The sequence below is a fragment of the Echiichthys vipera genome (assembly GCF_963691815.1).
Source record: "Echiichthys vipera genome assembly, chromosome: 13".
NCBI classification, from domain to species: Eukaryota; Metazoa; Chordata; class Actinopteri; order Perciformes; family Trachinidae; genus Echiichthys; species Echiichthys vipera.
In genome coordinates, this window is record NC_139838.1 from 28273990 (window position 1) to 28296580 (window position 22591).

At 46.0% G+C, this 22591-nt stretch overlaps 2 protein-coding genes across 2 annotated transcripts in view; both read right to left on the reverse strand.

The window, feature by feature from the left end:
- Positions 1-5881, reverse strand: part of LOC310955417 (venom phosphodiesterase CdcPDE) — a gene marked incomplete at both ends in the record, with an annotated part of 43742 nt that extends 37861 nt beyond the window's left edge. Inside the window, 2 exons of the mRNA XM_083925235.1 lie at positions 1909-1996; positions 5843-5881. Of these exons, the coding sequence (XP_083781361.1) occupies positions 1909-1996; positions 5843-5881 (127 nt within the window). The remainder of the gene's footprint in view (positions 1-1908; positions 1997-5842) is intronic.
- Positions 5882-9550: 3669 nt separating this feature from the next.
- Positions 9551-22591, reverse strand: part of enpp2l (ectonucleotide pyrophosphatase/phosphodiesterase 2-like) — a 39209-nt gene continuing 26168 nt past the window's right edge. Inside the window, exon 25 of the mRNA XM_083926119.1 lies at positions 9551-12151. Coding sequence (XP_083782245.1) covers positions 11981-12151 — 171 coding nt within the window. The 3' untranslated portion in view covers positions 9551-11980. The remainder of the gene's footprint in view (positions 12152-22591) is intronic.

A 22591-nucleotide genomic window follows, 5' to 3' on the forward strand; every position in this document is an offset into this window, starting at 1 on the left:
CAGGGTCAGGGTTAGGGGGTAGAGCGAGGAACATCGGACCCTTTTCTTTAAAAAAGGGTCTAATGTTCCGGGAAACATGGATCCGCGGAACATAGGTACGCTTCCTTTAACACATGATATAAACCAGATAAATATTGCACGCAGATGTTGCCAGCTTCTTAAAGGTATGCCTGAAAAAAAACCTCTGGCCTTGTGTGGAAACAGCGAGACTCTTTCTCGTACTGTATGAGTCAGCACTTCATCACTGAAACAAATGGAGTGAACCGACCTGAATCTAAACGGTCTGCTGAACTTTGAAATGACTGTCTTGAAGTGCATTCTTCCATGCCAGACGCTGTGCTCGCTAAACAGCCAAAGGAACCCCACGGATGGCTGAGCTGCCCACTCATTTGTCTGCTGCAGGATGAGGATAAGCCAGATGGCGTGGTGCGGAAAGATAAAGTGGGAATGTGAAGGGAATCCCCAAAGAATGTTGTTCAGCAGGAAAGTTTCAAAAGCGAGTTAAATGGCTCCTTTGTGTTATGGAGGATGGATGGATGTTGGTTGGATGGCAACACAACCACTTAGGGTGAGGGAAAGATCGTGGGTGGGGTTATAATGAGTGTTTGTAACATTGGGGCGGCAGTAGCTCAGTCAATAGGTGACTTGGCTGGGAACCATAGGGTCACTATGGGTCACATAGGGTCGCTCCTTGTTGAGCAAGGCACTGAACCCCCAACTGCTTGCAGCGCTGGTCACTGGCAGCCCCCTCGCTCTAACATCTCTCCTTAATTGCATGTATATAGGTCCTGTCTGTGCATGTGTGTGTATTTCGGGCCTGTGTGTGTAACATAATTAATAATAAGAGTGAAAAAATTTTATATCCCCGTTGCGGGATAAATAAAGTAACTCTTCTTCTTCTTCTTCTTCTTCTTCAAATACCTTGATGAACGGGACATGAACTCTGGTCTCCTGAGAGTCTGGTGTTTGTTTGAGGCTGTCTCCTTACGCAGAGATCAGTGTAATCCTGGAGCACTTGCTCTGAGCGTCTAGTATCAAAGGTTTTCTAAAGTCTGGGGCGTTTTGTCACTGAGGGCTGTGACAAAACCGTGGTATTTGACCCCCAGGGTATAAAAATGGCCTATTTATGGACATTACAAAATGCACTGATGTCATCTTTCCATGTGAAATGAAGCCACGCTTTGGACGGTCACTGCCTCTGCACCAGGACTCCTTCTTGTTGCGAGGTTTCCAGAAGCGTATGAGTTTGACAACATGCCGACATTGATAAAAGGAACTGATGATCTTGGAGGCATAGGATTCTGGAGTCAATTACAATGTTGAACCGGCTTTCAACTGGAACCACTTCTGGATTCCCAGCCCTTTGGTTGGATTCAGTGTCCCTCCACCTTTTAAATGGACCTTCACTTGGTCTTAGAGAACTCCAGAGAGGAAGTGTGCAATTCACAGAAACTACGCGGAGAAAACTCTGGTGACTGGCTTCCATCAGCAATGCTTACACACCGTGCGGTGGTCGCAAAGACTCATATCACTTTAAAGACATGCGCCACATCACTTCACAGGGGGCTCGTTATGCTGCAAGTACCAAATGGGAATTCCTTGGGCATGAGACTGATTTTGACCAACAATTTGAATCTGAGTCATCATATGTTGCGACAGCTTGAGTTTAACCATTTTCAACAAAGCCCAGATAACATAGCATGAAAACACGTACAGTTATGTGGCGTGAGAACGAAAGGGGGGAGCAGCGGGCAGTCGTAAAGATAAACAAGCATTTCTGTGGAATATGAGCTTGAACGAGAAGTGGGGAAAATGTGAGCATATGAGAGTGCATGTGTGTGTGTGTGTGTGTGTATGTGTGTGTGTGTGTGTGTGTGTGTGTGTGTGTGTGTGTGTGTGGGACGGCACCTTTGTTTCGACATTTCTGCAAGTCCAGTCCAAGACCAAGTCCAAGACCGAGGATCAGTGTCACAATCGATACAGCCAAGGCACCGATCTGTAACACAAAACACAAAGAGGTTTCCTTAAGAGTGGGTTAGTCACAGACAATCCTGACCTTACAAGCCGAGGCCGGTTTGAAAAGCACCCTCCCAAAAAAAACACAGCTTGTGCACAATTGTTTTGTGTGAGTGCAACAGAGGACACCAAACACCACCAAACAGACACAAAGGTCAAAGTTCAATCTATATTCAGGAGTGATGGAGTGGTGTCTTTTAGACGTTGTTTAAAGCTGCAGTCAACAAGTCTGCCAGATCGTGTTTACAACTCTCACGCCCCTCCCCCTCTACCACCAAGCTCCTCTACTTCCTTGTCAGTGCGTGTGCACCAGATTCCTGTGAACACGCCCGCCTCTACTCTCATCGATAAACAACATGGAGTACATGCTACATGGAGGTAGAGAGAGGATAACTTACTCATAGATAGCAATTGTTACATAATTTAGCGTGTGCCTAGCTAGCGTAGCCTAGCAACTGTTATTGAATCTTTTCATCCGACCAAATCTACAGTAAACACTCCACCTCCGCATCACACCAACGTGAACCTTCCGCCGCCATTGTTGTGGTTGTTTTTTCTTTGTCCCAACAGGCGCACACAAAAAAAGGCTTCAGAACCGCCGTAGGCCTCGTGCTCCTGCTCGTGCTCGTGCTCGTACACGTGCGCACGTGCTTTACAAAAGCCCACCTCTCCCAAACGGGCCGTGGACGGCAAGCGTACCGCTCCTAGACGTGGTACGGTTGCACTCACACTGGTCAAAGGAACCAGACTTTAGCCGTGAAACGTGCTTGGGCTCGGTACGGATGGACAGTGTGAGTGCGCCCTGACAGTCAGCTCTGCACTGAGTGGCCAGGATGAAACGGGCGCGGCCGATTTTGCAAAAAACAATAGGCTCTAGGTGCACACAGAGGCACGGTATTTGTTGTTTTAAACCGGATGATTTATGTTTTTCTGTCGGAGCACTGTGTCGGTTTCAGTGAAGATCATCAAAGAAACTGTTGCTGACTGCAGCTTTAGAAGAAGAAGAAGAAGAAGAAGAAGAAGAAGAAGAATTACTTTATTTATCCCGCAACGGGGAAATTGAATTTTCGACCCTACGGTTCCCAGCCAAGTCACCTATGGACTGAGCTACTGCCGCCAATATACAGTAGTTATAATACAGGGTTCGCCATCAGTGACATTCTCATTTGTGTGTCTGACAGCTGCAGTGGAGCTACGTTTTAACTCAATGAAACAATAAAACGGGGAAATTGATTTACACAAAGGAATCATAGTTAGCCATTTGTTCTGTAGTAAAGTTCCTGCACATTTAGTCAGACTGGGGAGCGATGTGATTTGAAGCTGAACCCTCCGTTCTCGTGAATTATTGACCCTTATGGAAACACAGTTTCGAGCAACTGAAACAATCAAATTCCTGGACATGAATGCATCATTGTTTGTTTTGTTCATTTCCAGCATCTGGAATAAAAGTAGACTGTTTGTTCACATCTGTGTGTGATCATTTTAATATAAATATCTAAAAAAGCATGAATTGGTCTGACATCCGATGGAAAGATCGCTGTCAGCCCAACGATCAGCTAATAACAGCGGTCTTGGCGCTACCCGGGTGCAGATGTGCATGATGGAAATAACTCTGCAGTGTAAACATTGAAACTGAGATGATGAGCCTCATGCAAGGAGCGATCTACAAACACAGTTCTGTTCTGATTTGTTAGAACACGTCGGCTTCTGGGATTCACCAATTACTCAGCACAACTGGGTAAGAGCAGGTTTGGTGTATCTTTCCCCTGCCACTGTTCAAACACCACGCCATCATTCAGTTCACATACCACATGTTAGCCAGGGGGCGTACTATCGTTAGTTTGGTGGGTGCACACACTGAACTACAGTTAACACCCCAGGAAGTTTCCTGTGCTGTGTATTTTCATAGTTTTCCGTAGACACACACACAAACACATGTATTGTTGTAGTGTTGAGTATTTATTTTATTCTTATTTAAGAAGAAGTAATCCTGAGTTTAACTAAATGTTCTTTTCTCACCATAGGGTTTCCTGGTGCTGGGCCGGGACAAAGGACCCGAGCCTTGTGTCGGGCTGTCTTTTATAGTGCCCGAATTTTGTAACTATTGGACATTTAGTTTGTTTTTTTTCGTTTAAGACGTTTTCAAAATATCCACAATGCATTTGCATGTCTGTTTTGGGTTTGTCGTGGCTCAGATGAGGGGTCATAAAAGAAATTATGAATGGAAGTGGATGTTTGTTATATTTGTGTTTTGTCTCAAAATAATAAAAAAAACACTTACAGTGACCCCATGTTGGCTCTTCTACCTGTTGTTCTCTACGTAGCTGTAGCCCACACTGTGATGTGTCGTCCCATTTAGAGCACTGGCGATCCGGATTTGGTAATCTTGAAAACTGTGTATCTGGATCAGAGTGATCCAATCCAATGTTGGCATAAGAGTAAGAGGGATTACCAGATCCTGGATAGCAAAGAAAATGGGATTTCCAAATGCGGATAATTTTGTTCCGGATTCAAAGTTTTGAACACCCGGCCCGTGGTGATGGCTGCCTTTAAGGGTGGGTAGATGTAGTGTGGGTATGTATGACAGTGATTTGGGAAAATAACTTGTAAAGATTGATTGATGACTTCATTGATTTCAATTAAAGATGGTATGGTCCATGGATTGGATTGTTTACTCCAGGTAGGGAATGAGTCCTGACCCCGAGTGAAGGAGGTCAAGTACCTCGGGATCTTGTTCACGAGTGAGGGGACGATGGAGCCTGAGTTTGGCCGGAGAATCGGAGCAGCGGGGGCGGAGCTGCAGTCACTCTACCGCACCGTTGTGATGAAAAGAGATCTGAGGAAGGCAAAGCTCTGGATCTACCCTCAGTCCTGGTTCCTACCCTCACCTGTGGTCATGAAAGCTGGGTCAGGACCCAAAGAACCAGGTCGTGGGTACAAGCGTGTGAAATGTGTTTCCTCAGGAGGGGGGCTGGAGTCTCCCTTAGAGAGAGGGGGAGAAGTTCAGCATCCGTGAGGAACTCGGAGTAGAGCCGCTGCTCCTTTGTGTTGAAAGGAGCCAGTTGAGGTGGTTCAGGATCATCTGGTGATGACTCCCATTATCGATTGATTCATAAGGATAAGAATCGTTAGTTGCAGCGTTATTAATGTTGATTTGTAAGGTACAAATGCTGTCTTATTCTATTTTAAAGCATTCTCTACACATTTAAACGTGTCCTCTTATGATAGTTTAATAATAACTGCAGGGTTTGAGGTTCTTCCCATAAGTGCACATGACACCACTTTTTACATTATAGAGTAATATCACTTCATATCATCACTTTATTGAGTTGTACTGTAACTTAGTGCAGTAAGAAATGCTGCTACACTGTTATCCGTATCGCTCATTATCACTTATTTAGTTTGTACTTATCTTATCTCAACATGCTGCTAAACTGCACGCTGCGTATTGTTGTATATTGTATAAACCTGCGTTAAACCACAATGTCTGTTGCACTCTGTCACATTTAGTTATCGTTTGATTATTTTACTTTAGCTTTATTTTGATTTGATTTATGTTTTTATGCTTATTGTCACTCTGATCCTTTCCCATCTTTGTATTGAAACTGTTGCACAATCATTTCCCTCGGGATAAATAAAGCTTCTTGAATCCACTGAACAAACGAGCCCCCAAAAAACATCCAAGTAAATAAGTAAAGGCTTAAAAACCACATCTTGGATTCTATTAAACTCCTAAAGCGTTACTCACTGTCAAAAAACAAGTAAACACAGAAGGCCTCGAGGCTTTCCCCATTCCCATCCATCCATAACCAAAGCCGTTACTCACAATAATCTTCTTTTTCTGCGACTCCTTCATCCAACCCATGGCTGCCATGACAATGGATGTCACACAGTCAGACAGAGAGAAAGACAGACAGCCGACAGATCCTTCTGTATAAGAGGCGATAAAGTCCCGCAGCAGTGACCTCTGGACTGCGTTTGCACAGCAGATAAGTAACCGATTGCCCAAACACAGAGATAATCTCACGTTTCTGTGTTTTAAGTCGTGACGATGCTTTTGACACTTTTTAACTCAAGTGTGGTTAATGAATAACTGGGACGTAAATAAAAACGCTATCATATAGAGATTCAAACTGCCGATGTTAGACAGTCTGATTGCTGTGAATATCAATCGCAGAAGATAAACTTTCGGTTTATTTGACAGGTATTAAGATTAACTGCAGCAACTGTGGACAATAATGGATTATTGATGATACTGAGATGATGTGAGATATTAAATACTGAGAGGTAACTGAGCATGTGCTGTCTCAAAGCGAATTGATCATGCACACGTAGTTCAGTGTAATCAGAAACCTTGAGCTTGGAACTACCTCAAATAACCCGACCTGAGGAACTGATTATATTTGAATTATGAAAAGTCAGGACCTTTGGTTTGAAAGACGTCCTCTGATTGGCTCTGACTGCAATAACACGGAGCAACACTGACACTGCACAGCACTTGTCATAGGCTGTGTTATGCATACAACTGCCTCATTAGTATTTGGTTTCATGGACCATGGTCAGACCTACACCTCGGTCACATTCACCCATTCACAGACATTCACACTGATGGCAGTGGACATCTACAGACCATCTAATCTATCCATTCACACACCCATGCACAGCACAAGGAGCAATTCAGGGTTCAGTGTCTTGCCCAAGGACACTTCGACATGCGGACCTGGGTTTGAACCACAGATCTCTTGAATGGAGGACAACCCACTCCTACACTGAGCTACAGTCGCCCCCTAGCATGTGACTGTTGGATGTATTCCCTATAATTTGGGCGGTTTTGAACGATGCATTGAGTCGTAAAGCCCAAAAGGAAGCTTCAAACAAGCTTGTTAGCATGTTTTGAAGACAAACGTGTTTACAACTGTTGTGGCTGTTCTGAATTGACTCACTGGAGCCTCCAGCTATACAAGTATGCCCAAAGAATGTCTTGAACACTAAATATGGGCCTCAGAGACACGGCAGCATTTCCCCATAGGGATATAAACACTTCCCTCTGTCTTTGAGCTTTCCCAAACTGTGCGGTTTTGCCTCATTTTACTGATTAGGAATAACAGAGCGCACAAATATCTCCAGGACTTTGAAGTGCAAGCTCATATTCCACTCTGACTTCACTCTTGGCTAATACACTGCTAAAATAAATAAATAAAAGGGAACACTCAAACATCTATTCATCTTCAACCTCTTGTCCCTGTCGGGGTCGTGGGGGGCTGGAGCCGATCCCAGCTCACATCGGGCGTGAGGCGGGGTCCACCCTGGTCAGGACGCCAGTCTATCACAGGACACATAGAGACGAACAGAGACAGACAGCCATTCACACCTACGGGTGATTTAGAGTCATCAATGAACCCAACACCTGCACGTCTTTGGACTGTGGGAGGAAACCGGAGAACCCGGAGAAAACCCACGCAGACATTCCAGTTGAAAATCTTTATTCATTACATCGTGGGACGAGTTGAGAACAAAATAACATAAGGATGATCTATGGAAATCAAAGTCATCAGCTCCAGTGGAGGTCTGGATTCAGAATCATACTCAAAATAGAGGTGGAAAAATACGATGACAGCCTGAACGGCTTTCATCCACAAAGGGCACAAGGCGCCAACGGCCAGTGTTCTCTGGCAAATGCTGATCGGGTTGCACGGTGTCGGCTGTGAGCACAAGCCCCACTTGTGGACGTCGGGCCCTCACACCACCCTCATGAAGTCTGTGTCTGCCCGTAGACCAGAAACATGCACATCAGTGGCCCGCTGGAGGTCCTGCTGTAGGGCTCTGGCAGTGCTTCCTCCTTGCACAAAGGAGCAGATAGCGGCCCTGCTGCTGGGTTGTTGTCCTCCGACGTCCCCCTCCACATGACCTGGTGTACTGGGATGTCTCCTGGTATCTCCTCCATGCTCTTGACACTGAGCATGAGCACTGAGCAACTTCTATGGGTTGCAGACACTGCATTGTGCTGCTTGTAATGATGAGGGCACCGGCAAAATACAAATGTGACCAAAAATCAGCCAGAAAAGATAAGTTTAAGTAAAGGGTCTGTGTCCAGCAGCTGCAGAACCACTCCTTTATAGGGGTTGTCTTGTTAATTACCTCTCATGTCCACCTGTTGGCTGCTCCATTTGCACAACAGCAGGTTAAATTGTGTTGTGTTGTGTTAAAAGTGTTGCTTCCTAAGTGCCAAGTGGATATCCAGGAACTGTGACTGACTTGGAGTTGCATTGTAATAATTATGTGTTCCCTTTATTTGTTTGGAGCAGTGTAGATGCTTATTCTATTTCTTCACAAGGATTTCTTAGGAAATAATATTCCCACTGAGCACCACAGTGGGAACACGATGACAAACATGAGGATGCCTGAACACCCCTCTCCACATGGATAGAGGCTCCCAAAGCAATTTCAGTCAAAAGCAACTGGACTTGGTTATTTGTCTAGGGAGACGTTTCACCTCTCATCCAAGAGGCTTCATCAGTTCATGTACGCATCTGACCAGGACCAGGACCAGGACCAGGACCAGGACCAGGCTGGGACTGGACCAGGACCAGGACCAGGACCAGGCTGGGACTGGTCTGGACCAGGTCAGTTGTTGCAGTTGTTGCTGAAATTGCTTTGGGGATAACGACGACCTGGGAAAATGAGGACATTCACAGGCGTATGGATAGAGGTGTTTTTGACATTAAGTCACGAGTGATAATTACTTACTTGTGTCCTGAGCAGGCGCAGCAAATTATGTGAGTTATCCGTGACAGCAAAGCGGAGCTCAGCGGCCAACACACTCGCTGCATCCAAGTGTAAAGGGTGTAACTGTGTGAGCAAGAGACCATATGACTTTGACACGAAGTTGAGTTTGAGCGGCCACAGAAACTCTGCAGACGATGATCGCAGTATGATGACCGGTGAGGATACTGAATGAACTTAGGTTCGGGAGCAGGGCCATGCCTCAACCACACCTCTAAACACCTGACACACCCTTACATACCATGCTAACCTGTTCAGCGCTGTTTGTCTATGATTCCTAGACCCACCCGATCACGCCATCGACCCATAACTTCATTCTCTCCCTCATCCCGCTCCCCTCACCCTAGTTTCCCATCCCTCGACCCCTTCCCTCATTCCCTAACCATTTTTCCTTGTGTCTTTCTTACTCAAACCAACGCTTACCTTGATGTCCAGAAGGGTCTGAAATACACTCGGTGAGAGGAACCGAGCCGGGACCCCCGCACAGAGTCTCGAGTCACCCGCACTCCCGATCATCCTCCCGAATCAGAGCAACCAGGCTCATCGCATCCCTCCCACATCTCAACCGAATCCATTCAGCCGACTACCAATATACACATGATCGCGTTTCAATACATGTTAAAAAGACTTATCGTTGCTAGTGAATCAGCAGCCGATCAAATCTCCCCGCGGCTGCAGACGCAGCTGCATAAAGAAGAAGTCAGTTCCAGTCCAATTCTCTACATCTTTTATTTGAAAGACTACAGGAATAAACATGGCTTTGTTGACCGTTCGGCAGGCTCTTAAGTCATTTTATTGATGTTTCATTGATTATTTCTCTCTCAGTTCGACTGATTACCTTTGATAGCTATGTTAACTCGTCACTGTATCTACAGAACATACCAAACATGAAGAAATACAGGTTGTGACTGCTTTAACACGTGCAGAGTTAAACATGTGAATGCAGGAGGTCCGATAAGGAGATGAAGTGACTGTGGTGACAAACGGAAAATGAGACCAGTGTTGTTGGGCTACTGATGCTGCGTTAAAGGAAAACTCTTTAGTTGAACAGTCTGGTTCTTATATTTATATTTTTAGCAGGACACAGCTTGAACATGACGAAGGTAAATGCCTAATATTAGTATGGATGTTACTTCATTGTATAGTTTGCGTTTGCGTTGAGCGTGTTTGTTTACACTACCACCAAGACGCACTGTGATCCGATCACTCAAAACACGTGTTGAGGCGATCTGGGACGCATTTGACGACAAATCTTTCGTAGTATAAAGGGAAAAGTGTCCTCGACAAGGACATAACGGGGAAATACATTGATGCAGGATGTGGTATTTTGCCAGGTGTCTGTCGTTTTGCCCGATGGAAGGAGATGCGTTGGATTCTGCTGACAGCGATATCTCCAGCTGTACGGACACAACGTTGACCATCAAGAGTGTTGACGTAACGACTGTGGCCCTTTGACCTTTCGAGAAAAAGACTTTTACTTTAAGGTAGCATCAGTTTTGTCGCCTCCTTGTGAAGAAGCACTCCATCAATGATCTATTTTATCCAATTACAGCAAACGGGGACGGATCTATTACACTGAATTAATACTGTACCACTAGGTGCCGTTATTATTATGATGCTACGTAATAAATATGACAAATTGTATAAAAATATACACCTAGATGATCAGCTGAGGCAGAGGCAGGGGAAGCGAGATGAGAGGGGGGTGGATGGATATGTTCATGTGTGCACTGGGGTTAGAAATCAACTATTTCACTCACTTTTCTGATTCATTGGAGCATGAGAAAGGCTCGGTTTAGGTTGGTTTTTCCTCATTTAACGCTGAATACTTTAGGAGCTTTTGAAGTCCTCTGGGACCGTTCGAGTCTGGTGTGCACACGTTTACTTCATGGTGTTTTAAAGGAAAAGTTTGACATTTTGAATCAAAGAAACGAGATATAACAGCCAAGCAACTGCTAGCCCGTCCGGTATATAGACGGACGAGCAGGTGCCATAATGGTCAATCCATTTACCTCTGAAGTCCGAAGTCCGAGCTGGCTGTGATGTCACACCCGAGTCATCAGTGTTTCAGTTACAAAGTCGGCAAAAAGTAGCCAACGACCAAAAACGGAAGAGAAGAAAAGATGGCTACATCTACAAAAGTTATCCATTAGCTTGCGTTGTCCGAATATGAACAACATCTGGTCAAATATGCGATTCTTCTGCAAACTGCCAACGAGTTGGATCGAGAGGAAACACAAAGGCGCAGAAAGTAGCCTATTTTTTTGTTTCTACGTATTTCATACTTACTGATTACGACCGGGGCAGCCATCTTTAAATGTAAACCCATGGGGTTTGTATGGATCGTCCGACTTTCCGAGTCGGAAATCCGACCTCGGGGGTCATTTCAGTTGAAAGTGCCGACTCGTGGCTCGGAAATCCCGGATTTGGAGTAAAACTGGGACGCGCTGTAAGTCTAGTTTCCAAAAAATGTCAAACTATTCCTTTACCATAACAGCAATGTTGCATGTTTTAGCTCATTGACTAGACTTTACCGCTAACTATTTTGCATATCATGCTGTAGGCTTTCAGATTTTTGAACGTATTTTGGGATTTTTTCAGGCATTGGCTTCAACTCATTTCTATAAAGCATGAAAATGGACTCAAAGTTACTGTTTGCTCACATATGAGAAAAAACAGACTGATCAGCTGATACAAGTAACAGAGAAAGACACATTCAAAAGTGTTTAAATCTACATCATGCAATGGGAGGGCAGCAAGAATACAGAGTATGAGTTGTTTATAGTTACGGAGCTAAAACCCCAGTATAGTCCTTGACGTGTGCATGAGGGTGTGCTGTTAAAACTGTGTTTATGAAATGTGTAGTGGCAGCTGTGGAAAAAGCCCCCCGTCCTGCATCCATCTTGTGCTAGCTTATTTCTTCTCAGATTTTTTGGGGACAGTGTTGAATATTCCTGCTGTAATCTTCCAAACTACTACTTGCCAAACCTTTCTTTTTTTAATCTTTTCAATTTTAAAAAATGTGCTTTTTCCAAACACTTCTGGGGCAGTTCCTCGGGAGTGGAACAACGGAGCGCCGGCTGTCCAGCAAGCATGCGGTGAAAATGCAGGATTTCTACAAAAGGGCTATATCCTGTATGTGTGTATGTGTGTGTGTGTGTGTGTGTGTGTCTCTGTGTGTCTAGTCGTCACTCTCAAAGGTGTGCAGGTAGGTTTTTAGGCTCAGCGTGCTGGTCAAGGTGAGGTTGGTAGAGCGGTAGAGGTCCAGGCCCGTCAGGATCTCCACATCTCGGACTCTGGCCGTGTGGAGCTTTAGCAGGTCTTCCACCCACTTTGACTCATCCTCTACACTCTGCGGAGACACAGACAGGAAGTGGTTATTCACTGGGAACAATAAACACCTGAGGTCTAGATGCTGACACGATTTCATTTGGATGAAAAGAAGAAAGGATTTTACTCTGACGGTCGTCTAGATAAGGCTGAAGTTGGTGTTGTGAACAGAATAATATGCTGCTGCATACAAAGTGGGGTTTGCGGCAGTGTTCATCACTGTAAATTGCTGCGTAACTCCCAGCCAACTGGAAGTTTTAGTCAGCTCCAGATAACTGCCAGAAATTGCCGCAAACTCAAAGTCTAAGTTGAGAAAGTCACCTTGGAAATACCGCAACAACGGAGAAGAAGAGACGCTGTGGAGAATCCAAACACCGGAGAGTTTCTCTCCAAATCCTCCTCCATCCTAGAGACAAACGTGTCCCTGGTTCTGGTCTTAGTGGAGACTTTGGTGCTGTTCTGGACTCTGATGCACCCATCACTCTGCAGTTAGTGTCCTCACTGAGCAGAGGGTGCTGCTGGGAGCCCCATCACTCTGCAGTTAGTGTCCTCACTGAGCAGAGGGTGCTGCTGGGAGCCCCTTCACTCTGCAGTTAGTGTCCTCACTGAGCAGAGGGTGCTGCTGGGAGCCCCTTCACTCTGCAGTTAGTGTCCTCACTGAGCAGAGGGGGCTGCTGGGAGCCCCTTCACTCTGCAGTTAGTGTCCTCACTGAGCAGAGGGGGCTGCTGGGAGCCCCTTCACTCTGCAGTTAGTGTCCTCACTGAGCAGAGGGGGCTGCTGGGAGCCCCTTCACTCTGCAGTTAGTGTCCTCACTGAGCAGAGGGGGCTGCTTGGAGCCCCCTCCCCGTCCCAAAGCACTCCCAGGCACCACTTCCTCACTACATTTAGAGACTTTTCACAGCTTCTTATAACTGGATTTAGAAACAGAGCCTAGAGCAGTTTAGCTCCTTATTCAGAGCATCAGCGAAAAGGGAGAAATCTGTGCTGGGCCTCATTCAGTCCCATGCATGTGGCTCAGAGTCCAGTTCAGTAAACAGTCTCTGGGTCCGTCTCTGTCCTCTCACGCAGCAGCACTGTTGTTGTTATGTGATGCTGCGTTTAACAAAGTATGAGGTTTCTGCGCCATGAGGGGCGTTTTCAAATATTCCCAGATATGATAAATTACAGTTGACTAGCAAAATAATAGACAACTTGCACTTGGCAATGAGACATGTTTCTGTTACCACAGTAACAATCTATCGAGCATCATTTACCAAAACAGCCAGCGGCCGCGGGGAAGGAAACCGCTGCTAGCCCCGTGTAATGATGACTTATTACAGTCAGATCAAAAAGAATCTACAGACTCATGGAAACCACTAATTACCTGCATATCTACATGCAATCAGTGTTTATGTGCTCTCCATTACACAACTTGACACTGTTTACTGCCCTTTCGGCCGCGTGTCACCGGTTCTCACTAACAGACCCTGCAATGATGGTATTTGTATTGTGCAATTCCGTTTTCTACAGAAAAGTGTTTTCCACGCATTCGGTTGTCCAAAACTCAAAGGTTTCCAGTTTCTGAGTAAACCAGCAGCTCCCTTACGGGCAACACGCTGCAGCGGCGGCAAGTTCAGTCATGTCATTTGGAACATGTAGCACCAGACACAACCAACACTGAGAAGGAGTAATTAAGATCTGACAGCCGACGATATGTGCAGGGGTGTCAAAGTTCATCATTGCTGGAGGAAATGGCCCTGCTGCATGTCCTGATGTGATAAACGCTCCGGGTGTGTTTACGGTTAACTACACAATCGCACAAAAAAGCCCTCTGGCTCTCATTAAGAGCTGCTTTACTGTTTTGGAGTAAACAGAACTTCCAGCTGTTCATTCACTCATCATTGTTTTCCAAAACACTTGGTGAAGGAAAGGATAAGATCTTCAAAGGGTCCTAAATATGGTTGTAATGTAACCGTTAACAGCCGTCTCATCGTTGTGTTTGTTTGGCCCGTCCACAGTGGCCCTTAGGGCGCACTCACACTGTCGTTCTGTACCGGGCCAAAACAGTTTTTTCAGCTAAAGCCTAGTACTTTAATGCAGTGTGAGTGCACCCGTTCTGCGCATAACAGCCGCCCACGGCCCGCTTGAAAGAGGTGGGCTTTAGCAGAGCCGTTTGCACATGTACGAGCACGAGCGTGTGCACGTGTACGAGCACGAGCACGAGCCCTACGGCGGTAGCGGTATGTGCGCCTGTTCGGACATAGAAAATAGAACGACGGACCGTGCGCGGATATTTAACAACAACAACAATGGCGGTGAAAGGTTCACGTTGGTGTGATGCGGAGGTGGAGTGTTTACTGCAGATTTGGTCGATGAAAAGATTCAAAAACAGTCGACAAGACGCACAAAAACTCCGAGGTCTACGGAAAGATCTGGAAACAAAGCCACACACACGCGATCAATGCGTGTGACGTGTTACGGCGTGATGGCGTATGGACAGCAAGAAGCATTCTCCAAGGCCCAGGTAGTGTGAGCACAAACAGGCCTGGAGGGGGGGACAAGGACCCTAAAGCACGGGGCACGGGACGGAGGCACAGTGGGAGTGCAACGGATGGGTTAACAGTTGAAATTCATCTTGTGGGTTGGTTTTTAACACTTCACCAGAAAGCAAATCGAAAAAACAACATTTTTTCAACGTTTTCTTTCAATAGCGAACCTGTATCAGTTCTTTATTTGTATCCGCAACAGCTCACATCCTTAGTAACCAATTACAATTATTACAAGGCAGTCAAACAAGGTCATGTTCTGCACGTGTCAGCACAAAAACAACAGGCTAAACCAACACAATCGTCATGCAATCAGTGTCACAGTTTGCTCTGCTGACCCCTGATCAGTCTGCAGCTTTCACCTGCTGCTCTCACCTGCTCCCCATCTCCAATCAAGCCGGTATATATGCAGCCTCACTTCGCTCACTCTTTGCCAGAGTGTCTTCGCTCTCTCGTACCTGCTTTGACCTGCTGTAATAAAGACCGTCTTAAAACGAATACCTGGTTCATTTGTGCTGCATTTGGGTTCACTCCAAACCCGGCAAACCTCTTCTAGGGAATATGCCTCTGCGCCCACGCCACTGCATTTGTTTTAATCTCTGAAACACGGAGATGACCACAAACGATAACCAGATTTCTGGAAGGGAACACCTTATTTAGTAATATTTTTAATCATGAACTAATGCCCCGATTATACAACCAGCTGAGTCATGAGTCAACGATCATTATGTGCTCAAGAAATAAGATTCTTATCTGCGTCTCTGATTAATACCATGATGTCAGTTCTTTTGAATTTAACACTAAAAAATGCAAGTGACCTTAGACTGAAGGTCAAAATTAGACACTTTATGAACATGTCTACTTTAACTTTTCTTCTCTTTCCATCAAAAGTGGGACAATGGACTTCAGAGGGAGGGGAATACTGGCCCTTAGTTTGAGCATAAGACTCTAAACACCAGGTTTATTGTGATTTCGCTGCGTCCTTAGCCTTGAAAAGTGGGTCTATTATCACTAACTTCCTCCAAACTTCTGAAGAAACGTTCAACTTCTGAAGGAATTTCCAGTTCTGAGAAACCCTGTTAATGTAAACCTTAGCTTATATAAACATCTGCTTCTGTGGCGCTGCTCGCTGCAGGGGCCCGCTGAGCCAAACACAAACAGCATTTGAATGGATGAGGTCAAAGCACATGTCTGGTGATATTCTATCCATAATGTTATACATTTATAAAGTGCTTTATCTTCTCCCTCTGAGCTCCACCATCAAAGCAACATGTGGTTCTGTGTAGTTGGTGTTTATTTGAAGCCATAAAGCTGAACACAAACGTTCACTGATCGATGCACGAACGACACGCGACTCATCGGCGTCAAATGACTCGACGAGGTTTCACGAGAGCTCGTCCTCGTTTACACAGTAGCGAGAGCCAAAGGTCACGGCCCTTCAGAGAGTGAATACCCAGTCACAAGACCGATGATACGGAGTGACAGCGAGATTAAAGGTCAGAGTGGTGGGTTGGAACGTTTCAGCCGTCTCCCTGTAGTTTCACGACTTATCGTTTATGAACTGTCGCTTTATCATGTAACGCTTTTATGACGTGTGAAAGAGATCCTGATGTCAATGGGTTACTGATCTGAAGTGGGACAACCAGAGGCTCCTCCAGAGGAGACCGTGTTGTACTGTGCATCTCAGGAATGGGATTCAGTGCCAGGAGACATCAGAAACATTAGTTCTTACTGTTTCTTTTCAGGAAACAGTTGTGTGTACATTAGGACTGCAAATGCTTCCTCTGCTGACTTCCCGGTTACAGTCATGTCCTGCCTGTTTCTTATGTGCTCATGTACTGTCACGTGACCAAGGGCGCACTCACACTGTCCATCCGTACCGTGCCCAAACAGGATTTTAAGGGTAAAGCCTAGTTCGCTTGTCCAGTGTGAGTGCAACAGTACCACGCTACGGCCCGTTTGGGAGAGGTGGGCTTTAGTAAAGCACGTTTGCACATGTACGAGCACGAGCGTGCGCACGTGTACGAGCACGAGCGTGCGCACGTGTACGAGCAAGAGGCCTACGGCGGTTCTGAGGTCATTTCCTGTGCGCCTGTTGGGACGTAGAAAAAAGAAGGAGGGGCCATGCGCGGACATTTCAAACAATGGCGGTGAAAGGTTCCCGTTGGTGTGATGCGGAGGTGGAGTGTTTACTGCAGATTTGGTCGATGAAAAGATTCAAAAACAGTCGACAAGACGCACAAAAACTCCGAGGTCTACGGAAAGATCTGGAAACAAAGCCACGCATCGTCATGACGTCATCAATGCGTGTGACGTGTTACGGCGTGATGACGTATAGGCAGCAAGAAGCATTCTCCGAGGCCCAGGTAGTGTGAGTACAAACGGGCCTGGAGGGGGGGACAAGGACCCTAAAGCACGGGGCACGGGACGGAGGCACAGTGGGAGGGCGCCCTAAATGTGTTGGTGGTGTGTGTTTGTGCTTTATGATGCTGTACATGTGCTCTTATGAAGGTGTGTTTGTCCTGTTTTAATCTGCTGCGTAACGCTAAATGCCCATGGGGTTTAATGTCTTATGTAAGGAACGCTTGGTGAATTCACGAGAACAGGACTCCATGAGGGGTTTCCAGAGACATTGATTATATTTTGAGGTGGAACTTTATGCTTTTATTAGAAAGCACCACTAGAGAAATGTCTGTTTTAATTCCCAGGAGGGCAAATATCGTCTTTCTGTCATACTGAGACACTCAGAGAACAAGTCCCCGGCTGTGAATGCACCCTGGGGTGACCTCTATGTCCATTGCTGTCGTGCAGTTTGTGGTTTGGACCAAAGTTGGAGGCCAGCCAACTTCTAAGTGATGTGTAACCTGAGACTGAAATCGGAAACACTTTGTTCCAAAGCAGTTTCTGGATAAACGCTTTCTGCAGTCTTTGTCTTCAGCGTTGTCAGGAAGCAGACAGGAGGATTTCCAGCTGTGCTGACGTTTGTTCCAGGGAGAGAAACAAAACGTTCTTTGAGAAGACAAACAGGAAAAGGTGCACAAAGGACATTTGCCCTCTGTCCTGACCGAAACGTTCTGGACTGCACTTATAACGTTGGACGGTAAAATGATGAATCATGATGAAATGGTTGTTATGAAAACACAAGGACCAAAAGACTTCAGGGTTGCATTTTTCAGCCTGGGATTAAAGTGTCAAACGAGAGTTTTTGATGCAAAATCCGAACATCTGTGTGTCTCTTCTGACCCAAAATGAAAAATAATCATTGTTTTTAAAATGTACTTTTCTCATTTGAGAGCTAACAGGTTGTGTTCCTAAACCATCTGTTTGTACAGTCGATCGAAGAGCAAACCGTTTTGTCACTTATAGTAATACCACCACACGAAAGACCACAGTCAAGGTCGAGATGATGGAGTTAGCATGCTAATGATGCTAATCCTGACAACTAGCCTCCAAGGACAAGTGAGGGCAAGAGGCTAGCTGAGTAGAAGCCGGGTGAAACGGCTAATTTCCCCCAAAAACCATTGATTATAAAAAGAAAAATGGACGTAGCGTCTCCGTCAGGTCCATTCTCTCAACTTGATCCAGTTGTCCTTGGTTACGGGAGTCTCCATCTTTTCAAACTTTGACTCCGCCTCATTTCCTCTGACCAAAAAAGGGCATGTATGTGACGTTGGGGGGGAGAGGCGTACGTCCATCTTGCTGACGTTTACCTCCGAGGAGAAGTTAGGGCCAGAGGCTAGCTGTCACTCAAGAGGCCACGCCCCTAATTATTCATAAACTTTAACCTCCAATAAAATAAAAACTAGCCCCTCCCCCTCAGTGTTGTCATGGAGATCTGAGCTAAACACACAGACTAGAATGTTCTTTTGTCCTTAAACTGGTTTAATGATGCTGTGTAAACGGCCTGTTTAACATGGGGCTCAATGAGAAACTGCTCTGTTATGAAACCTGCCCCTAGTGGACACTCAGAGAACTGACGCTGACCGAGCTTCCTGATTGGATCAAACAGGAAGTGGCTGTGGTGGGGGCTCGGGGTTGAAACATCCCGCTCTTCCTCCATTAATGTTCTTTGACTTCTTGAAAGCAATTGAGCCGTTTTCCAAGCACAGTTTGCGCTCAGAGTATTCCCCGCAGACCACATTACGCTGAAACGTCCTCGCCGTTGTGCATTTAAAAAGCTTCCTGACGGGAAATCAGCTGTTTTGATGAACCTCGAACGGCCTTCCTGGCAGCACATTCACTTCCCAGACACAACAGAAAATGAAGGAGTAGCTTCCGGTCGAGAGGGGTTTCCCTGCAGCGTTTCATTGTTTCGGTTATTGTGAACTATTCCACTGAAAAGGGACAAAGACCCTTCAACAGCGCTGTTAACTGTGACCTCTGTGCTCCAGTAATGTGTCAGTCTCACTTCCTCTTGACACTGTGATGCCTTTTACTTCCTTATACTATGTGATATAATATACTATGATGGTAAAGGGCTCTTTAGAAGTGTGTGTCAGAAACCCCTCCCCCGACGCAGAGAGTCGTCTCTTTAAAGTTTGTCAGTTCTGTGTCGAAAGTCGTCAAACTTTGTGTTTTAATCAAAGCTGTAATCATGAGTAAAAGCAGAACTAGGAGGGGTTTAAAGGTTCAGGTTTGCACACAAAGTTTAAAAAAAAACACTTATGTAAAGAATGTTTTTAAGCTGCAAACAAAGACGAATAAATGACTCACCGGAGTAAAGTACGGTGGCTGTTTAGGTTCAAATAATTCACCCTATCCTAACATTTACTCTGTTTGCTAACTCTAATGGTTCTCACTTACAGTCAAATGCAGTTGAACGTACACTGTGTACATATTTGCGGTGCATGTAAACAGCACATTTATCAGCGTGCAGCAGCTCACGGAGGCTTCTGCAAAACAAACTGGGATTCTTTGTAAAGTTTGTCTCATCTCATCTTCAGCCTCTTATCCGGGGTCGGGTCTCGGGGGCACCAGCTCCAGCAGGGGACCCCAAACTTCCCTTTCCTGGGCCACATTAACCAGCTCTAACTGGGGGATCCTGAGGCGTTCCCAGGCCAGTGTGGAGATCTAATCTCTCCACCTGGTCCTGGGTCTTCCCCGAGGCCTCCTCCCAGCTGGACGTGCCTGGAACACCTCCCTAGGGAGGCGCCCAGGGTTCATCCTTACCAGATGATCCTGAACCACCTCAACTGGCTCCTTTCAACACAAAGGAGCAGCGGCTCTACTCCGAGTTCCTCACGGATGCTGAACTTCTCCCCCTAGGCTAAAGTTTTTACTCTCTGTAAGAACCAGAGGAGAGTTGAGTCTAAATAAAGTACAAATTCAAATCACACAACACTTTTGAATGATGAATGGGGAAACGTCACATGCAGAGCGCCTCAGCTTGGTCATGTTTAACGCCTGTGAGTCACTGTTGGCGAGAATTTACTACAACTGCTCAACTATGCAGATAAAATTGTCGACTCTTGGGTTCCTGAGGTTTGACGCATCAAGGAATCTAGTGTGACTCACTGCAGCTGAGGTCCAGTCATCAAAACTCATGTTACTGCTGCTTGAGACCAGTTTGGCAGCAAATTGCTGCTTAAATTCCTGTCCAAATGTTTGTGCGGGCGCTCAGTCACTCTCTCCACATCAGTCATAAACACTCATGCCATATGAGGGGGGGGGGGGGGTGTCTGCTGCTCCTTTAAAGGTCCAAATGCAAAAGTCAGGACTTAAAGGCTCAGTCGGCAGCTTGCTTTTGGCAGTGTTAAGCAAAAACTCCCATAATAACCTTGGGGATGAAGTAAATGGAGTGATGTGAGAGAAGATCAGACCTGTGCATCTCTCTTAGGCTGTTTTCAGCCTGCAAAGGATCGACCCAGTGACGGCCGACTTAGCCTCCTGCTAGCCGTAGCCAAAGGCACACGGCTGTTGCTGATACGAGATCAGGTTGATGTTGCTACGTTAGAAACCTGAATCATACTATTCCACCTTAAAACGTCTTCACATACCTACAAGTTTGCCAAGAGTGACACTTACTTCCCGCAAAAAAACCACAAGCACCGATATCTCGTCAAAACGGTATTAAAAATATAGACTCAAATATTCTTCAACCACTTTGAAGACACTGTAGAGACGACGGGGGACTGTTGAGAGATGGAGCTCTTGTTCCTCCCCTACAACACTTTGTACCCTCCTTTGCTCGCCAGCTGGTAGGAATTTTGTAATCTGATGAGCTCTTGATTAACCGCGTAATCTCTGTTTTGGCTTTCTGCACAGCCAGTGCGTTTTGCACTTTCAACACTACAAACGGCGTGTTTAGACAGAGACGATCTAGAAAGTAAGCTCAAAAGTGGCGTTCTCGCTTTTTATTCCGCGTTTAGTCGAGCGTCTTTGCAGGGAAATCTGCGTGCACACGGTGACGCAAAAGTGTGTAAATTGGATGTAGTGTGCACGTCAGGTGTGTAGGTGGAGCTGTGAAGCGCTGCCACACAACAGCATCCAGAGCTGGTGCATGCGTAGAAACGTCCTTCTCCTTCTCTCCCTAACAGCGGAGAAGCAGGACGCCGTACAGCGTGACGGGGATCTGCAGCATGGTCTGCAGCCTCCCACCGCCTCGGCTCCACCCACGACACTTGAACGTCCCACTGATGGAAACAGTCCCACATGTTTGTTGTTGTATACCTGAACTCTGCACACGGATGTTACAGAAACACGTACGCCACGAGAGCCAGCGTGAGCAGGTCAGAGATCACTTTAGTGTTTTTACCTTTACACGCAAAAACAACGCTGGAGCAGATCAGAGCTCACTTTAGTGTTTTTACCTTTACACGCAAACACAACGCTGGAGCAGATCAGAGCTCACTTTAGTGTTTTTACCTTTACACGCAAACACAACGCTGGAGCAGATCAGAGCTCACTTTAGTGTTTTTACCTTTACACGCAAACACGACGCCGGAGCAGATCAGAGCTCACTTTAGTGTTTTTACCTTTACACACAAACACAACGCTGGAGCAGATCAGAGCTCACTTTAGTGTTTTTACCTTTACACGCAAACACAACGCTGGAGCAGATCAGAGCTCACTTTAGTGTTTTTACCTTTACACGCAAACACAACGCTGGAGCAGATCAGAGCTCACTTTAGTGTTTTTACCTTTACACGCAAACACAACGCTGGAGCAGATCAGAGCTCACTTTAGTGTTTTTACCTTTACACGCAAACACAACGCCGGAGCAGATCAGAGCTCACTTTAGTGTTTTTACCTTTACACGCAAACACAACGCCGGAGCAGATCAGAGCTCACTTTAGTGTTTTTACCTTTACACGCAAACACAACGCTGGAGCAGATCAGAGCTCACTTTAGTGTTTTTACCTTTACACGCAAACACAACGCTGGAGCAGATCAGAGCTCACTTTAGTGTTTCTACCTTTACACGCAAACACAACGCTGGAGCAGATCAGAGCTCACTTTAGTGTTTTTACCTTTACACGCAAACACAACGCTGGAGCAGATCAGAGCTCACTTTAGTGTTTCTACCTTTACACGCAAACACAACGCTGGAGCAGATCAGAGCTCACTTTAGTGTTTTTACCTTTACACGCAAACACAACGCTGGAGCAGATCAGAGCTCACTTTAGTGTTTCTACCTTTACACGCAAACACAACGCCGGAGCAGATCAGAGCTCACTTTAAAGCTCTCTGTAACTCTGAGTGCACCGGAGCTGTGGCGTCTGTGGAGACGTCCCTGCGCAGGTGCACCTGAAGGATCAGCAGCAGCTCGGAGGATGGGGGGAAGTCCTAAGAAAAGTTTTAGGCGTGGATACGGCCTCTTGAAACTCTCTAACCGTTGTGTATTTAAAATGGAGATTCAGCAGCTTGATTCTCACAAAAAATGTCGGTGCGTGAGCAGGCAGCTCGCGAGGGAAACGTTCGTCCAATCAGGTGCTGC